The 12,187-nt window shown below is 46.3% G+C and overlaps 1 protein-coding gene across 2 annotated transcripts; it reads right to left on the reverse strand.

Moving 5' to 3' along the window:
• Window positions 1-4,965: 4,965 nt before the first annotated feature.
• Window positions 4,966-12,187, reverse strand: LOC117434039 (CD276 antigen-like). 2 transcript variants are annotated; one of them, XM_059010695.1, is made up of 5 exons: window positions 11,152-12,187; window positions 10,098-10,164; window positions 8,841-9,191; window positions 7,767-8,063; window positions 4,966-5,599 (listed from the first exon to the last, which is right to left on the reverse strand). In XM_059010695.1, the coding sequence occupies exons 2-5, from the start codon at window positions 10,147-10,149 to the stop codon at window positions 5,412-5,414; spliced, it is 888 nt and encodes a 295-aa protein (XP_058866678.1). In that variant the 5' UTR covers window positions 10,150-10,164; window positions 11,152-12,187; the 3' UTR covers window positions 4,966-5,411. The 2 variants fall into 2 exon arrangements, with proteins under 2 accessions (XP_058866678.1, XP_058866677.1); XM_059010694.1 differs by having other exon boundaries at window positions 4,967-5,599; window positions 11,162-12,185.

Raw genomic sequence — 12,187 nt, forward strand, 5'->3', positions numbered from 1 at the left:
CGCAAAGTCCCTCCTGTGTTTGCTGACTCAGGGTTCGGTTCAATGGAGTTTGCAGCTCCGCGCTGCCTCGCTCAGTGTGTGTGTGTGTGTGTGTGTCGGGGGGTGTGTGTGTGTGAGAGAGAGAGAGAGCAGGTCTCTGTGTGTGTGAGAGCAGGTCTCTGTGTGTGTTTGAGTGTGACAGAGAGAGAGAGCAGGTCTGCGTTGGTGTGCATTTTAATGTGAGTCTGCTTGTGTGTGCACGAGTCATTGCCTTTTACAGGGTGTGTGTGTGTGTGTGTGTGTGTCTCCTTGTGCATGGCAGTGTGCCTTCACATGTGCACAGCGTGTGTCAGTGCATGAACACCATGGGGGGGGAGGAGGAGAAGAAAACAAAAAAAGCTTCCTGGAAACTGCTGAAACAACCAGTTAATTTTGGAAGCAGAATTTCCCCGAGATGCTCTGATCAGAAAGTCTTGTGCTGCTGCTGGTATCGCTGTGCAGCCTCGTGCTTCTGTGGTCAAGGCAGGAAACCCACCTGCTGAGCGCAGAGCCCCGTCCTGCTTCAAACACACCTCCCCCTGAGGCGCTGCGGGCACACTGGTACCCTGAGAAGTATCCTACTTCTGTGTCTGTTTCATAAAAACTGTTGAGCAACGTTTTCCATGGGCTTATCCAGCTAATAACTCCCTGGCATCAACCCCCCCACCACAACAAGCAACACAGAACTTTGGCAGGAAAAATAATATTGCTCACCAGAGATGATAAAAAAAAATACTGCATGGGGTCGTGTGACACATGAGAATATAATGCCACTCCTCGGGCTGGGGAGCTTGGATACCACGCCTCTCTGTGCTTTACAATGCTTCCCTATGCTTTACCAGACCTCTCTGTGTTTTACAATGCTTCCCTATGCTTTACCAGACCTCTCTGTGCTTTACAATGCTTCCCTATGCTTTACCACACCTCTCTGTGCTTTACAATGCTTCCCTATGCTTTACCAGACCTCTCTGTGCTTTACAATGCTTCCCTATGCTTTACCAGACCTCTCTGTGCTTTACAATGCTTCCCTATGCTTTACCATGCCTCTCTGTGCTTTACAATGCTTCCCTATGCTTTACCAGACCTCTCTGTGCTTTACAATGCTTCCCTATGCTTTACCAGACCTCTCTGTGCCTTACAATGCTTCCCTATGCTTTACCAGACCTCTCTGTGCTTTACAATGCTTCCCTATGCTTTACCAGACCTCTCTGTGCTTTACAATGCTTCCCTATGCTTTACCAGACCTCTCTGTGCTTTACAATGCTTCCCTATGCTTTACCAGACCTCTCTGTGCTTTACAATGCTTCCGTGTGAGAAAGGTGAGGAAGTGGAAGCAGGCAGTGTGGTCTCCGCTGTGTCGTGTGATTTTCGAGAATGCAGAGTTCATGGGGGGGGGGGGGGGTTTCCACGAAAGCATGCGAGCGAGAAGAGAGGTGGGGGGGGCAGAGAGAGAGATAGAGAGGGGGCTGAGGTTAGTGTGGTAACACACACAGCCAGGTTTACCAGCACAAGCAGAGATGCACAGAGGATAGTAAAGCACTGACTCTCATTCAGCTCAGAATACACACTCTCGATATAAAATAAATAAATAAATAATTCTACTTATTCAAGTCATTCAAGGGAGTCCAAGATGGTGTGAAAACACTGATGAAACATTGGCACAAATAATGTAGATTTTATTATCTCAGGTTAAGAGAGATCTTTTTTTAATTTGCACGGCTCCCAAGAAAGCTGGCTTCTCTTAACTTTTCTGCATTCTACGATTTTACTTCAGAACATACAAGACAGGCACAGTAACTATTCTTCTAAAAGTTTCCCATAGTAAAAGAGAGGTCTGGTAAAGCATAGAGAGGTCTGGTAAAGCATAGGGAAGCATTGTAAAGCACAGAGAGGTCTGGTAAAGCATAGGGAAGCATTGTAAAGCACAGAGAGGTCTGGTAAAGCATAGGGAAGCATTGTAAAGCACAGAGAGGTCTGGTAAAGCATAGGGAAGCATTGTATAGCACAGAGAGGTCTGGTAAAGCATAGGGAAGCATTGTAAAGCACAGAGAGGTCTGTTAAAGCATAGGGAAGCATTGTAAAGCACAGAGAGGTCTGGTAAAGCATAGGGAAGCATTGTAAAGCACAGAGAGGTCTGGTAAAGCATAGGGAAGCATTGTAAAGCACAGAGAGGTCTAGTAAAGCATAGGGAAGCATTGTAAAGCACAGAGAGGTCTGGTAAAGCAGGCAGGTGGAGCAGAGACACAGCCACTGCTGCAGCTCTGCAGAGAAACCACAGCGAGAGAGAGAGACACACACCGACACGCTGAGAGAAACCACAACACTGCACTGTACCAGCAAGACAGGGAGCTGAGAGAGCAATACTGACACACACTAACACACACACACACACCGACACGCTGAGAGAAACCACAACACTGCACTGTACCAGCAAGACATGGAGCTGAGAGAGCAATACTGACACACACTAACACACACTGACACAGACACTCACACACACACTGAGACACACACACTCTGCGCCGCCTAGCACCCCAGACTGGAACCCAGGCTTCCCGCGGTGCCGGCACCAGACAGGGAGAAACAGAAGTGTATAAATAGCGAGAGAGGAGAGAGAAGGAGAGGGTTTCATAGCAACCGCAGCCTCCTCTCATGTCTAATAGGGACAGAGCCTCCGTGTGACACGACATCTCACTGACACTTCAGGGAAACGCCAAGCAGGGTGCAGAGAACACGGAACAAACAGAACAGAACACGGAACCCGGAATCGGAACCCAGAACATACAAACAGAGCACAGAGCTAGAGAGCAGCACACAGGATAAACAACACAGTTCTGCTCTGCAGTGTTGAGGGGAGTTATCCTTCCTATAGACCTCTATACAGCTCTGCAGTGTGGAGTTCTCTTTCCTATAGACCTCTATACAGCTCTGCAGTGTGGAGTTCTCTTTCCTATAGACCTCAATACAGCTCTGCAGTGTTGAGTTCTCTTTCCTATAGACCTCTATACAGCTCTGCAGTGTTGAGATCTCTTTCCTATAGACCTCTATACAGCTCTGCAGTGTTGAGTTCTCTTTCCTATAGACCTCTATACAGCTCTGCAGTGTGGAGCTCTCTTTCCTATAGACCTCTATACAGCTCTGAAGTGTTGAGGGGAGCTCTCTTTCCTATAGACCTCTATACAGCTCTGCAGTGTTGAGTTCTCTTTCCTATAGACCTCTATACAGCTCTGCAGTGTTGAGATCTCTTTCCTACAGATCTCTAGTACTGGCGTTACAGTGTGGTCTATTAATCAGAAATTGTGGTTACAATGTTATTTCACGACAGTAGAGTGATCTTGAACTGCATTTACAATCTACAGTACCGTCTGTCTAACCCCATGACTCTGAACTCACTCAGTTCGCTGGAGCATTGTCGTTGTTTTTGTGTAGTTTAGCTCCGGCGTGGGAGGGCGAGAGGGAATTAATTATACAAGCGTGTAATATGCGAGTCAACGCTGACATCTTGTGGTCGAAACGCGGTACTGCAGGCAGTCCCCACACCCGAATGAATTGTTTGTTAAACGGGCTCCGGACTTCAACACGTCCGTGAGGTACGAGGTATAAAGGGCGTTCCTAATTAAGGGTACCTCATTTTTGAGTTTTGCTCAGTTTTATGTGCTGTTCAAATCCAATCCGTTCTTCAGATCACAAGTGAATGACGTAAAATATATATATATATATATATATATATATATATATATATATATATATATATGCTAACCTTTGGAAACTCGTGCCGCGACCTCGCAGAAATTAATACCGGCAAGTAATGAGGAGAGGTGACGTGATTGCTGTCTTTAAAATCTGCGGGGCTGGTAAAGTTAACCCCTAACATACAGAAAACAGGACCAGGGGACAGACTCGGGACAGAGGGGAGGAGACGCTTCTTCACACAGAGAGAGTGGTGAGGGGGGTGGGGTGGACTCGCTGGTCGTGATGTGGAGGCTGAACCACTTTTTTTTAAAGTCGCCACACAAGCTGTATTTGTGTATTTATTTTTGCGATGTGATACATTCCATTTAGAAGTTTTGCGGTTAACAAACACGAGAGAAAGTTACAGCACTGTAGTTAAAAGACACAATTAAAGTAACGGGTAGATGCCAGCCAGTTAAAAATGCTCCCAAAATAAATAAATAAATAAATAAATAAATAAAATGGCGAAGTAGCCTGACCTCCATTGAGGACAACGGCACCCGATGGGTTAATCCGCTGCTGGGACCCGGATGAGCACGGCTGGCTTGAAAGCGCGGCTCTGGTTTCTAATCGTGTTTATGTTCTCACTGGAACCGGTATAGCCGAGTCCGAAAAAAAAATAAAACCAGATGAAAGTAACTTGGAAAGCATGTTTATAATAGTTTTGAAGAATAAATAAATAAAAAAAGTGAAAATGCTTATCTTGGAATTTTTCATTATTATTATTATTATTATTATTATTATTATCATTATTATTATTTTATTTTTATTGTCTTGTACAAACGCCAGTAAGAAAATCACATCATCGCATTTTGGCATCATCTCAAACGCGATCAATTAAACAGAGCAAGTGGAGCAGATGTAATTAAGAAACAGCTTCCTGAAAACACAACCCAACCCCCCCAACCAACCAACCAACCCGCCCCCCCCAACCAACCCCCCCCCAACCAACCAACGAACCTGCCCCCCAACCAACCAACCAACCAACCTGCCCCCCCAACCAACCCCCCCCAACCAACCCGCCCCCCCCAACCAACCAACCAACCTGCCCCCCCAACCAACCAACCAACCCGCCCCCCCCAACCAACCAACCAACCAACCCACCCGCCCCCCCCAACCAACCCACCCACCCCCCCCAACCAACCCGCCCCCCCCAACCAACCCCCCCCTAACCAACCAACCCCCCCAACCAACCAACCAACCCCCCCTTCCCCGAAACACACACCTTCAAATACCAAATCAGCACAAATTAACCCATTTAATAACTGTCCGCATTCCACACCTGCCAAAGTAATTTATTTTTTAATTATTTTTTTTTTTAACAAAAGCACACACAATCACACAATATTTACACAATTACCTTCCATCCGTGGACAATCAATCTCGTGGATGAACCGAGCGCAAAGTCTGTGACAGAATAAAATGCATCAATTCAGCAGCCGCAGCGTGATATGAGGTGAAAAAATAAATAAAATAATGATAAAAACAACATTACAACCTTTACCCATTTCTTACAGCTGCACGCATCTTATTGGAAGTAGAAAATGTATAAAAGTCAATTACACAAATTTACAAATAGTATTTTTTTTTTACAAATGTAGTGATTTCTGTCTTTTTCATCTGCCTGCCTCCCTTCATCTACTGGTACATGTAAAACAATTTCAGGAACGCTGTTTGTTTGTTTGTTTGTTGTGGTCTGTAAGTGGAGTCGACGGTTCAGAAGCACAGCGCTGCCGTCGACATCTCGTCATGAAGAGTAAAATCACCGCCAGCGCGAATACCGTCACTGGAGCCACGACTAGGAGGATCCGAAACTGTCTTTGGTGCATTCCCAATACAAGAGGAGGAACTATACATAAAACAGAGAAAAAATAAATAAATATGAGTGAGGACTAATCCAGATCTGCAGGAAGTGAAGCCGGGCCTGTGTAAGCAAGCAGAAAGGAACCTCTCACAGCAGGACTACACTTCCCAGAATCCACTGGGGTGCAGGTAAAAAGCCCGATAGGACCCAGACTGTGCTAGTGTACGTGGAGTCATGTGTTAACCCTACACACTGAAATCTACAATAAGGTCTCCCTGTATGATAGCTGTGAATACCTCTACCCCCTCCCTGTATGATAGCTGTGAATACCTCTACCCCCTCCTGTATGATAGCTGTGAATACCTCTACCCCCTCCTGTATGATAGCTGTGAATACCTCTACCCCCCCTGTATGATAGCCGTGAATACCTCTACCCCCCCTGTATGATAGCTGTGAATACCTCTACCCCCTCCTGTATGATAGCTGTGAATACCTCTACCCCCCCTGTATGATAGCTGTGAATACCTCTACCCCCTCCTGTATGATAGCTGTGAATACCTCTACCCCCTCCTGTATGATAGCTGTGAATACCTCTACCCCCTCCTGTATGATAGCTGTGAATACCTCTACCCCCTCCTGTATGATTGCTGTGAATACCTCTACCACCCCCCCCTGTATGATAGCTGTGAATACCTCTACCCCCTCCTGTATGATAGCTGTGAATACCTCTACCCCCCCTGTATGATAGCTGTGAATACCTCCACCCCCCCCTGTATGATAGCTGTGAATACCTCCACCCCCCCCCCCCCCTGTATGACAGCTGTGAATACCTCTACCCCCCCCGGGCTGCATCGCCAAGTCCATGGTCAAGCGCGGCTCACTGAATTCAGCTGGAGAATCAACGAGCGAGCATCAATACCACACAGAGCAGATACTCAGAGATGCAAGCTGAAAACTAACAAATCTGGGGCAGATAAATGTGTAATTATTTGATCGTGCGGAAGTTTTGGGGGACACCAGATCAACATGAGGAGGGGTAGTGTCTGACAGGGGACTGCATTGGGAGAGGACACCAGATCAACATGAGGAGGGGTAGTGTCTGACAGGGGACTGCATTGGGAGAGGACACCAGATCAACATGAGGGGGGGTAGTGTCTGACAGGGGACTGCATTGGGAGAGGACACCAGATCAACATGAGGGGGGGGGTAGTGTCTGACAGGGGACTGCATTGGGAGAGGACACCAGATCAACATGAGGGGGGGTAGTGTCTGACAGGGGACTGCATTGGGAGAGGACACCAGATCAACATGAGGGGGGGTAGTGTCTGACAGGGGACTGCATTGGGAGAGGACACCAGATCAACATGAGGGGGGGGGTAGTGTCTGACAGGGGACTGCATTGGGAGAGGACACCAGATCAACATGAGGGGGGGTAGTGTCTGACAGGGGACTGCATTGGGAGAGGACACCAGATCAACATGAGGGGGGGTAGTGTCTGACAGGGGACTGCATTAGGAGAGGACACCAGATCAACATGAGGGGTGTAGTGTCTGACAGGGGACTGCATTGGGAGAGGACACCAGATCAACATGAGGGGGGGTAGTGTCTGACAGGGGACTGCATTAGGAGAGGACACCAGATCAACATGAGGGGGGGTAGTGTCTGACAGGGGACTGCATTGGGAGAGGACACCAGATCAACATGAGGGGGGGTAGTGTCTGACAGGGGACTGCATTAGGAGAGGACACCAGATCAACATGAGGGGTGTAGTGTCTGACAGGGGACTGCATTGGGAGAGGACACCAGATCAACATGAGGGGTGTAGTGTCTGACAGGGGACTGCATTGGGAGAGGACACCAGATCAACATGAGGGGGGGTAGTGTCTGACAGGGGACTGCATTGGGAGAGGACACCAGATCAACACAAGGGGGTATTTGTTTCTCAAAGCCTGAAGTATACTGTCCAGTCGATATCAGGCCACAGTTTATGGCCTGACTACTGCACACATGACTAATCTGAACAGGGTCTGGTAGCAACGGACAAGGAGTCTTCTGTAATCGGCTTCCCGCTGAACATCAGTAAAGAGCTGCAGCAGAGAGGGAACAGAATCGGACGTTCTGAATTGAGGTTGACTCGGGTTGACTGAATTATAAAAACGGTGCACCCTCACCCCCGTGCGCTCAGCCCCGATTTCTCTCCACATGCCCTTACCTGTGCTTGGGTGCAGGGTGACAGCTCGGCTCACTCTCTGCTCCATCACGGGGTGATCCAGCTCGAAGGTGAAGGTCTCTGCTTCATTCACCACCACCTCCAGCTCACTCTGGATCTGGTAGAGCCCCCTGCTGTCCACAGACTGCTTGGTGTGGCTCTGGTTTGTGATGTCACTTCCTGCCGCATTCAGCCACAGCAGTGTGGGCCGGGGATAACCGCCCGCCACCCTGACAGTCAGGGTCACAGGATCACCGGGGCGAGGCAGGCCAATCGCTAACTGCGGCTCGCTGTAAGGGGCTGGACAGACACAGAAACACAGCCAATGAACAAGCTTTTTAACCACCTGCACAAATATGAACGTCAACATTTGAGCCACGTGCAGGGTCTTCAAGATCAAGAAGAAAAGTAAGTTGTTTGAACACAGAGCCTAATATGCATAGAACACAATGTGAAGAACACATAATCTGCTGCTTTTACTAAGGAACTGACCCCAACCCTGATGGCAGCCAAGAATGAAAGTGTTTTGTGTGGTTCCTGTTACCTGCAGACTGACTCCCCCTCTCTTTCGCCGGCGCTGTAAACCTGAACACATCTCTACAGGAATACAGATCATCGCTCCTCTTCTCCGTCGATAACAATCAGCGCCTCCCTTGTTTTGAAATGTGTACATCTTCAAAATGACATGCTAGTGTATTTTTTATTTCATAAATTTAGAGTACTCAATTATTTAACCCCTGATTTGCTCCCCTATGTAGAATGTCCTTTCTCCCCTCACCGCAGCGATTCCTCACACAGCTCAGGAGAACTGAAGGTTCAGCGGACGTCCTCCGATCCCACGACCGAGCCAGCTTCCTCTTCCACACCCAGGAACTCCAGAGCGGAGGTCAGCAAGCGACCGGCCTCCGGGGGACAAAGGCCAGCCCTGCAGGTGTCCGCCCGAGCTCACTGGATGCCTGGACGGTGGGGTCCGCTGTAGTGCGACATGTGCTGTGTGTGTGTTTAACATGTCCCCTTCCCCCTGAATTACCTGCCATGGTATAATAGTCAATGTCAGGATGGTTTATAAACACTGACCTGCCACTATGAGCCTCACGTCTCCCCTGGTGTTCTCCACTTGGTTGGTGACAGCGCAGGTGTACCAGCCCTCATCCTCCCCCCGCACCTGCTTCAGTCTGAGGGAGGCGTTCCCCACACTGAGCTGCTCTGGGAACAGCTGGGTCCGATTCCTGTAGGCTTCATTCTGCAGAGCCAGCTGGTCCTGACCGTAATAGTAACTGTGGACCATCCGATAGTCACGGTGTTGCCAGGTAACCACCACTTTGGTGAGATCAGCCCCCGCTTTATAGGAGAAAGAGCAGCTGAGAGTGACATCACTGCCGGGAGGTGACATCACTGGTGACCGGGGCACCACCACTGCCAATGAAACTGCGGGAAGGAAGGCAGACAATGAAGTCACTACATTCTGAATTCAAACTATCTCTCTCTGCGAGATGTCTGCTCATACATACAGCAGTCAGCTTCATTGTTTACATTTGAAATTAAATGTATTGGTTTCAAAAGTGTGTGTGTGGGGGGGGGCAGTTTCTGTAGCTGGTGCATATAGTAATAAAATAAAAAAATAAATTCATTTCATTCAGACTTCAGAGGACAGGAGGGGGACATTTCACAGCCATTCAAATTGGGGGTAAAATAATTTGGCACTCTAAATAAAAAAAAAGGAAACTAAATAATATCTTAGTTGCTCTTGTGTCACCATGAATTCGACACTTAAAAAGAAGAACATTAGGAAATAGAAGTGGATTAGAAAGCCAGAAACATGCCTGCATCAGTTTACTGCAGGTTACCTATATATTGTAATCATTGCATTAAAAAAAAATAATAATAATCCAACATGGTTTTGCAAGAACACATCCTCTGCTTAAACCTCTTGAAAATTCATAAACTTACCGGAAAGCCGACATGTCAATAGCATTCCCAGGGCTGTGTTTCTTTCACAGTAAAAAAATGGCTTTAATGTTCCTAAATATTTAATGCTTACCTGAACAGTAAATATTACATTGCTGAATATTAAATTCATGTCCACCTTTTAAAAACATTATTTACCATCACTGTAAAAAAAACAAAACACTGAGAAATGTCCGCTTCTGGTTCTGGAGAGAGGGATTGTAAAGAAAGAGGATCACAGATCACAGATCCCGAGATTGTCGCACAGGTAAAGCAGACGTGACAGCGCTGAAGGATGGTACCATTCCCTGTTGGATCAGACCATTGCAAGGCCGCGCTGTTTACTGTAGGTCAGAATAAAGCTGTATAAAAGAATAAATCTCTTACTGGTTAGAAGCAGAGGCAGAGCAAACAGACAGGAGCTGAGCGTCCTCATCATAACAGCACAGAAGAGCTGGGGAAATACAATAATAACAATAATAATAATAATAATAATAATAATAATAACAACAATAACAACAACAACAACAACAACAACAACAACAACTAGAACTGTCAGGCACGTTGACGTCTTCCAAGCTCAATATCAGTACCTAATACTGTAGCAAAGTAACAATTTGTTATTATAAACCAGGTTTCCATTTGACTTTAAGGAGAGGTCAGAAGGTCACAGTCAAGGTCATTTTTGAATAGAGCATATATGGTTTCCTATATGTGTTCCACAGTAACCATTAACCTATCTGCACTCTGTAAGGAGTTTTACATTTGACCGAAGATTTGGAAAGGTTTTTAAAGAAGTGCATCACCTGGCCATATTGGTTTACACACAAACACCATCTTTGAAAAACTTAATTGTATTGACACAGATATCACATTATTTTTACATACAATCACCCATTTATACAGTTGGGTTTTTACTGGAGCAATCTAGGTAAAGTACCTTGCTCAAGGGTACAGCAGCAGTGTCCCCCGCCTGGGATTGAACCCACGACCCTCCGGTGAAGAGTCCAGAGTCCTAACCGCTACTCCAGACTACTTTTAGATAAATGTCCCTAATACACATACATATATTGACGCGGAAATGTATCTATCAAAGTGTAACTCGTGTTTTCCTTATCTTACATCCCTGAGTACAGAAAAACACAAATACTTTTTTTTATTTTTCTCTACAATTTAAACCTGCGTTAAGAAGTTCGGATACAAGTGCAGTTCCTGAAACGCTATCTGTGTTTTACTGGTACTTTAAAAGTGTAAACACGGTCCTGTCCGAGTCCTCAAATAAACTCTATACACGCCATACTGGCGATGTGAGGCGGTTCAGTTTTTCAGCAGATTCTGTCTGTTCTGTCGCATCGCTGCAGGATGCCGCTGCCCGGGAACATACGGTCTGCACTCGGACTCGTTTCAACGTTTATCCGGAGCTTCAAACCATGAATCATACCTGTTCTTACCTGGTGAAGGGACCCGCGGTCGCAGCTGCACGCTCGAGTCTGCCTGGATCTCATCAGAGGAGAGGACCAGGGGCGAGGGGGTGTGGCTAAAACTGAGCGGCTGCTGTGATTGGATACATGTTCTCCTATTTGGAATCGTTTTAAACGCCTCGAGATAAAGGAACTGGATAATAACACGCTTTGTTTGGATCTCTGGGCATTTGACGGTATATTAATTCTTGCAGTTATTTAAATAAACTTTTACGAAGGTACGGTTTGGTTTCCTTATTGCCTGTTTTTGGTATTGTTGTCTGCCTCCTATTGTAAAGTTATATTTGCTATTGCCACGCATAGCATTATATCTCATTATACATTAATATTACTACACCTTAATAGTGACAATGATCTAAACAGTGTTTCTGTAGGAAAAAATATCAACATACAACTGAAACAGCATTTAAAACACCCAACAACCTAATTTGTTCATCTCTGTCACTACAGATTACAGAAAAAAATGGCAAATATACTGTGATATTTAGTCAGAGAACAGAACAAAAAACTCTGAGGTAAGCAGAAGCAGTAACCCTGTATTCAAAAGCCATCTGAGAAATCACACACGCAGGTCTCACTCAGCATGTGAAATATACAGGCTATGACGCAGCGGCATCTACTTCTTAAAATAAATACCACTTTATAAAGCTGACTAGCGAGTATGCGATGTTTAAATTAGACAGCACAGATACATGTCACCACTACCCTCCGATTTCAGAAACACATTTAAAACACAATTGAAATCTCTCCTGCTCTCTGCTGACACACCCCGTTGGGTTTTTAAACACGGTCGGGTTCGGTATAGAATTCTGTTGAGCCGCGGACAGAAGGGCTGCGGCACTGCGCAAACTGACACGGAAGTCTTTTAGTCAACAAATATCATCTAATGCTGGTTTACAATCCAGTGAAATGATGCCGGTTACCGGCCATCGATGAGAAAACAGCCTCTGAAAGTACTGACCAACTTCTCTTTAACAGCGCAAAAAACGCTGAGTA

The sequence above is a fragment of the Acipenser ruthenus genome, chromosome 41 (genome assembly GCF_902713425.1).
Source record: "Acipenser ruthenus chromosome 41, fAciRut3.2 maternal haplotype, whole genome shotgun sequence".
Taxonomy (NCBI): domain Eukaryota; kingdom Metazoa; phylum Chordata; class Actinopteri; order Acipenseriformes; family Acipenseridae; genus Acipenser; species Acipenser ruthenus.

Coding starts and splice junctions, on each gene's coding strand:
- LOC117434039 (XM_059010694.1), bottom strand. CDS start 11,215: ATGAGATCCAGGCAGACTCGAGCGTGCAGCTGCGACCGCGGGTCCCTT. Junction 9,192..10,097: donor TCTGCCTCTGCTTCTAACCA/GTAAGAGATTTA, acceptor TCCTTCCCGCAG/TTTCATTGGCAGTGGTGGTG. Junction 5,600..7,766: donor CACCCTGCACCCAAGCACAG/GTAAGGGCATGT, acceptor TTTTATGTATAG/TTCCTCCTCTTGTATTGGGA.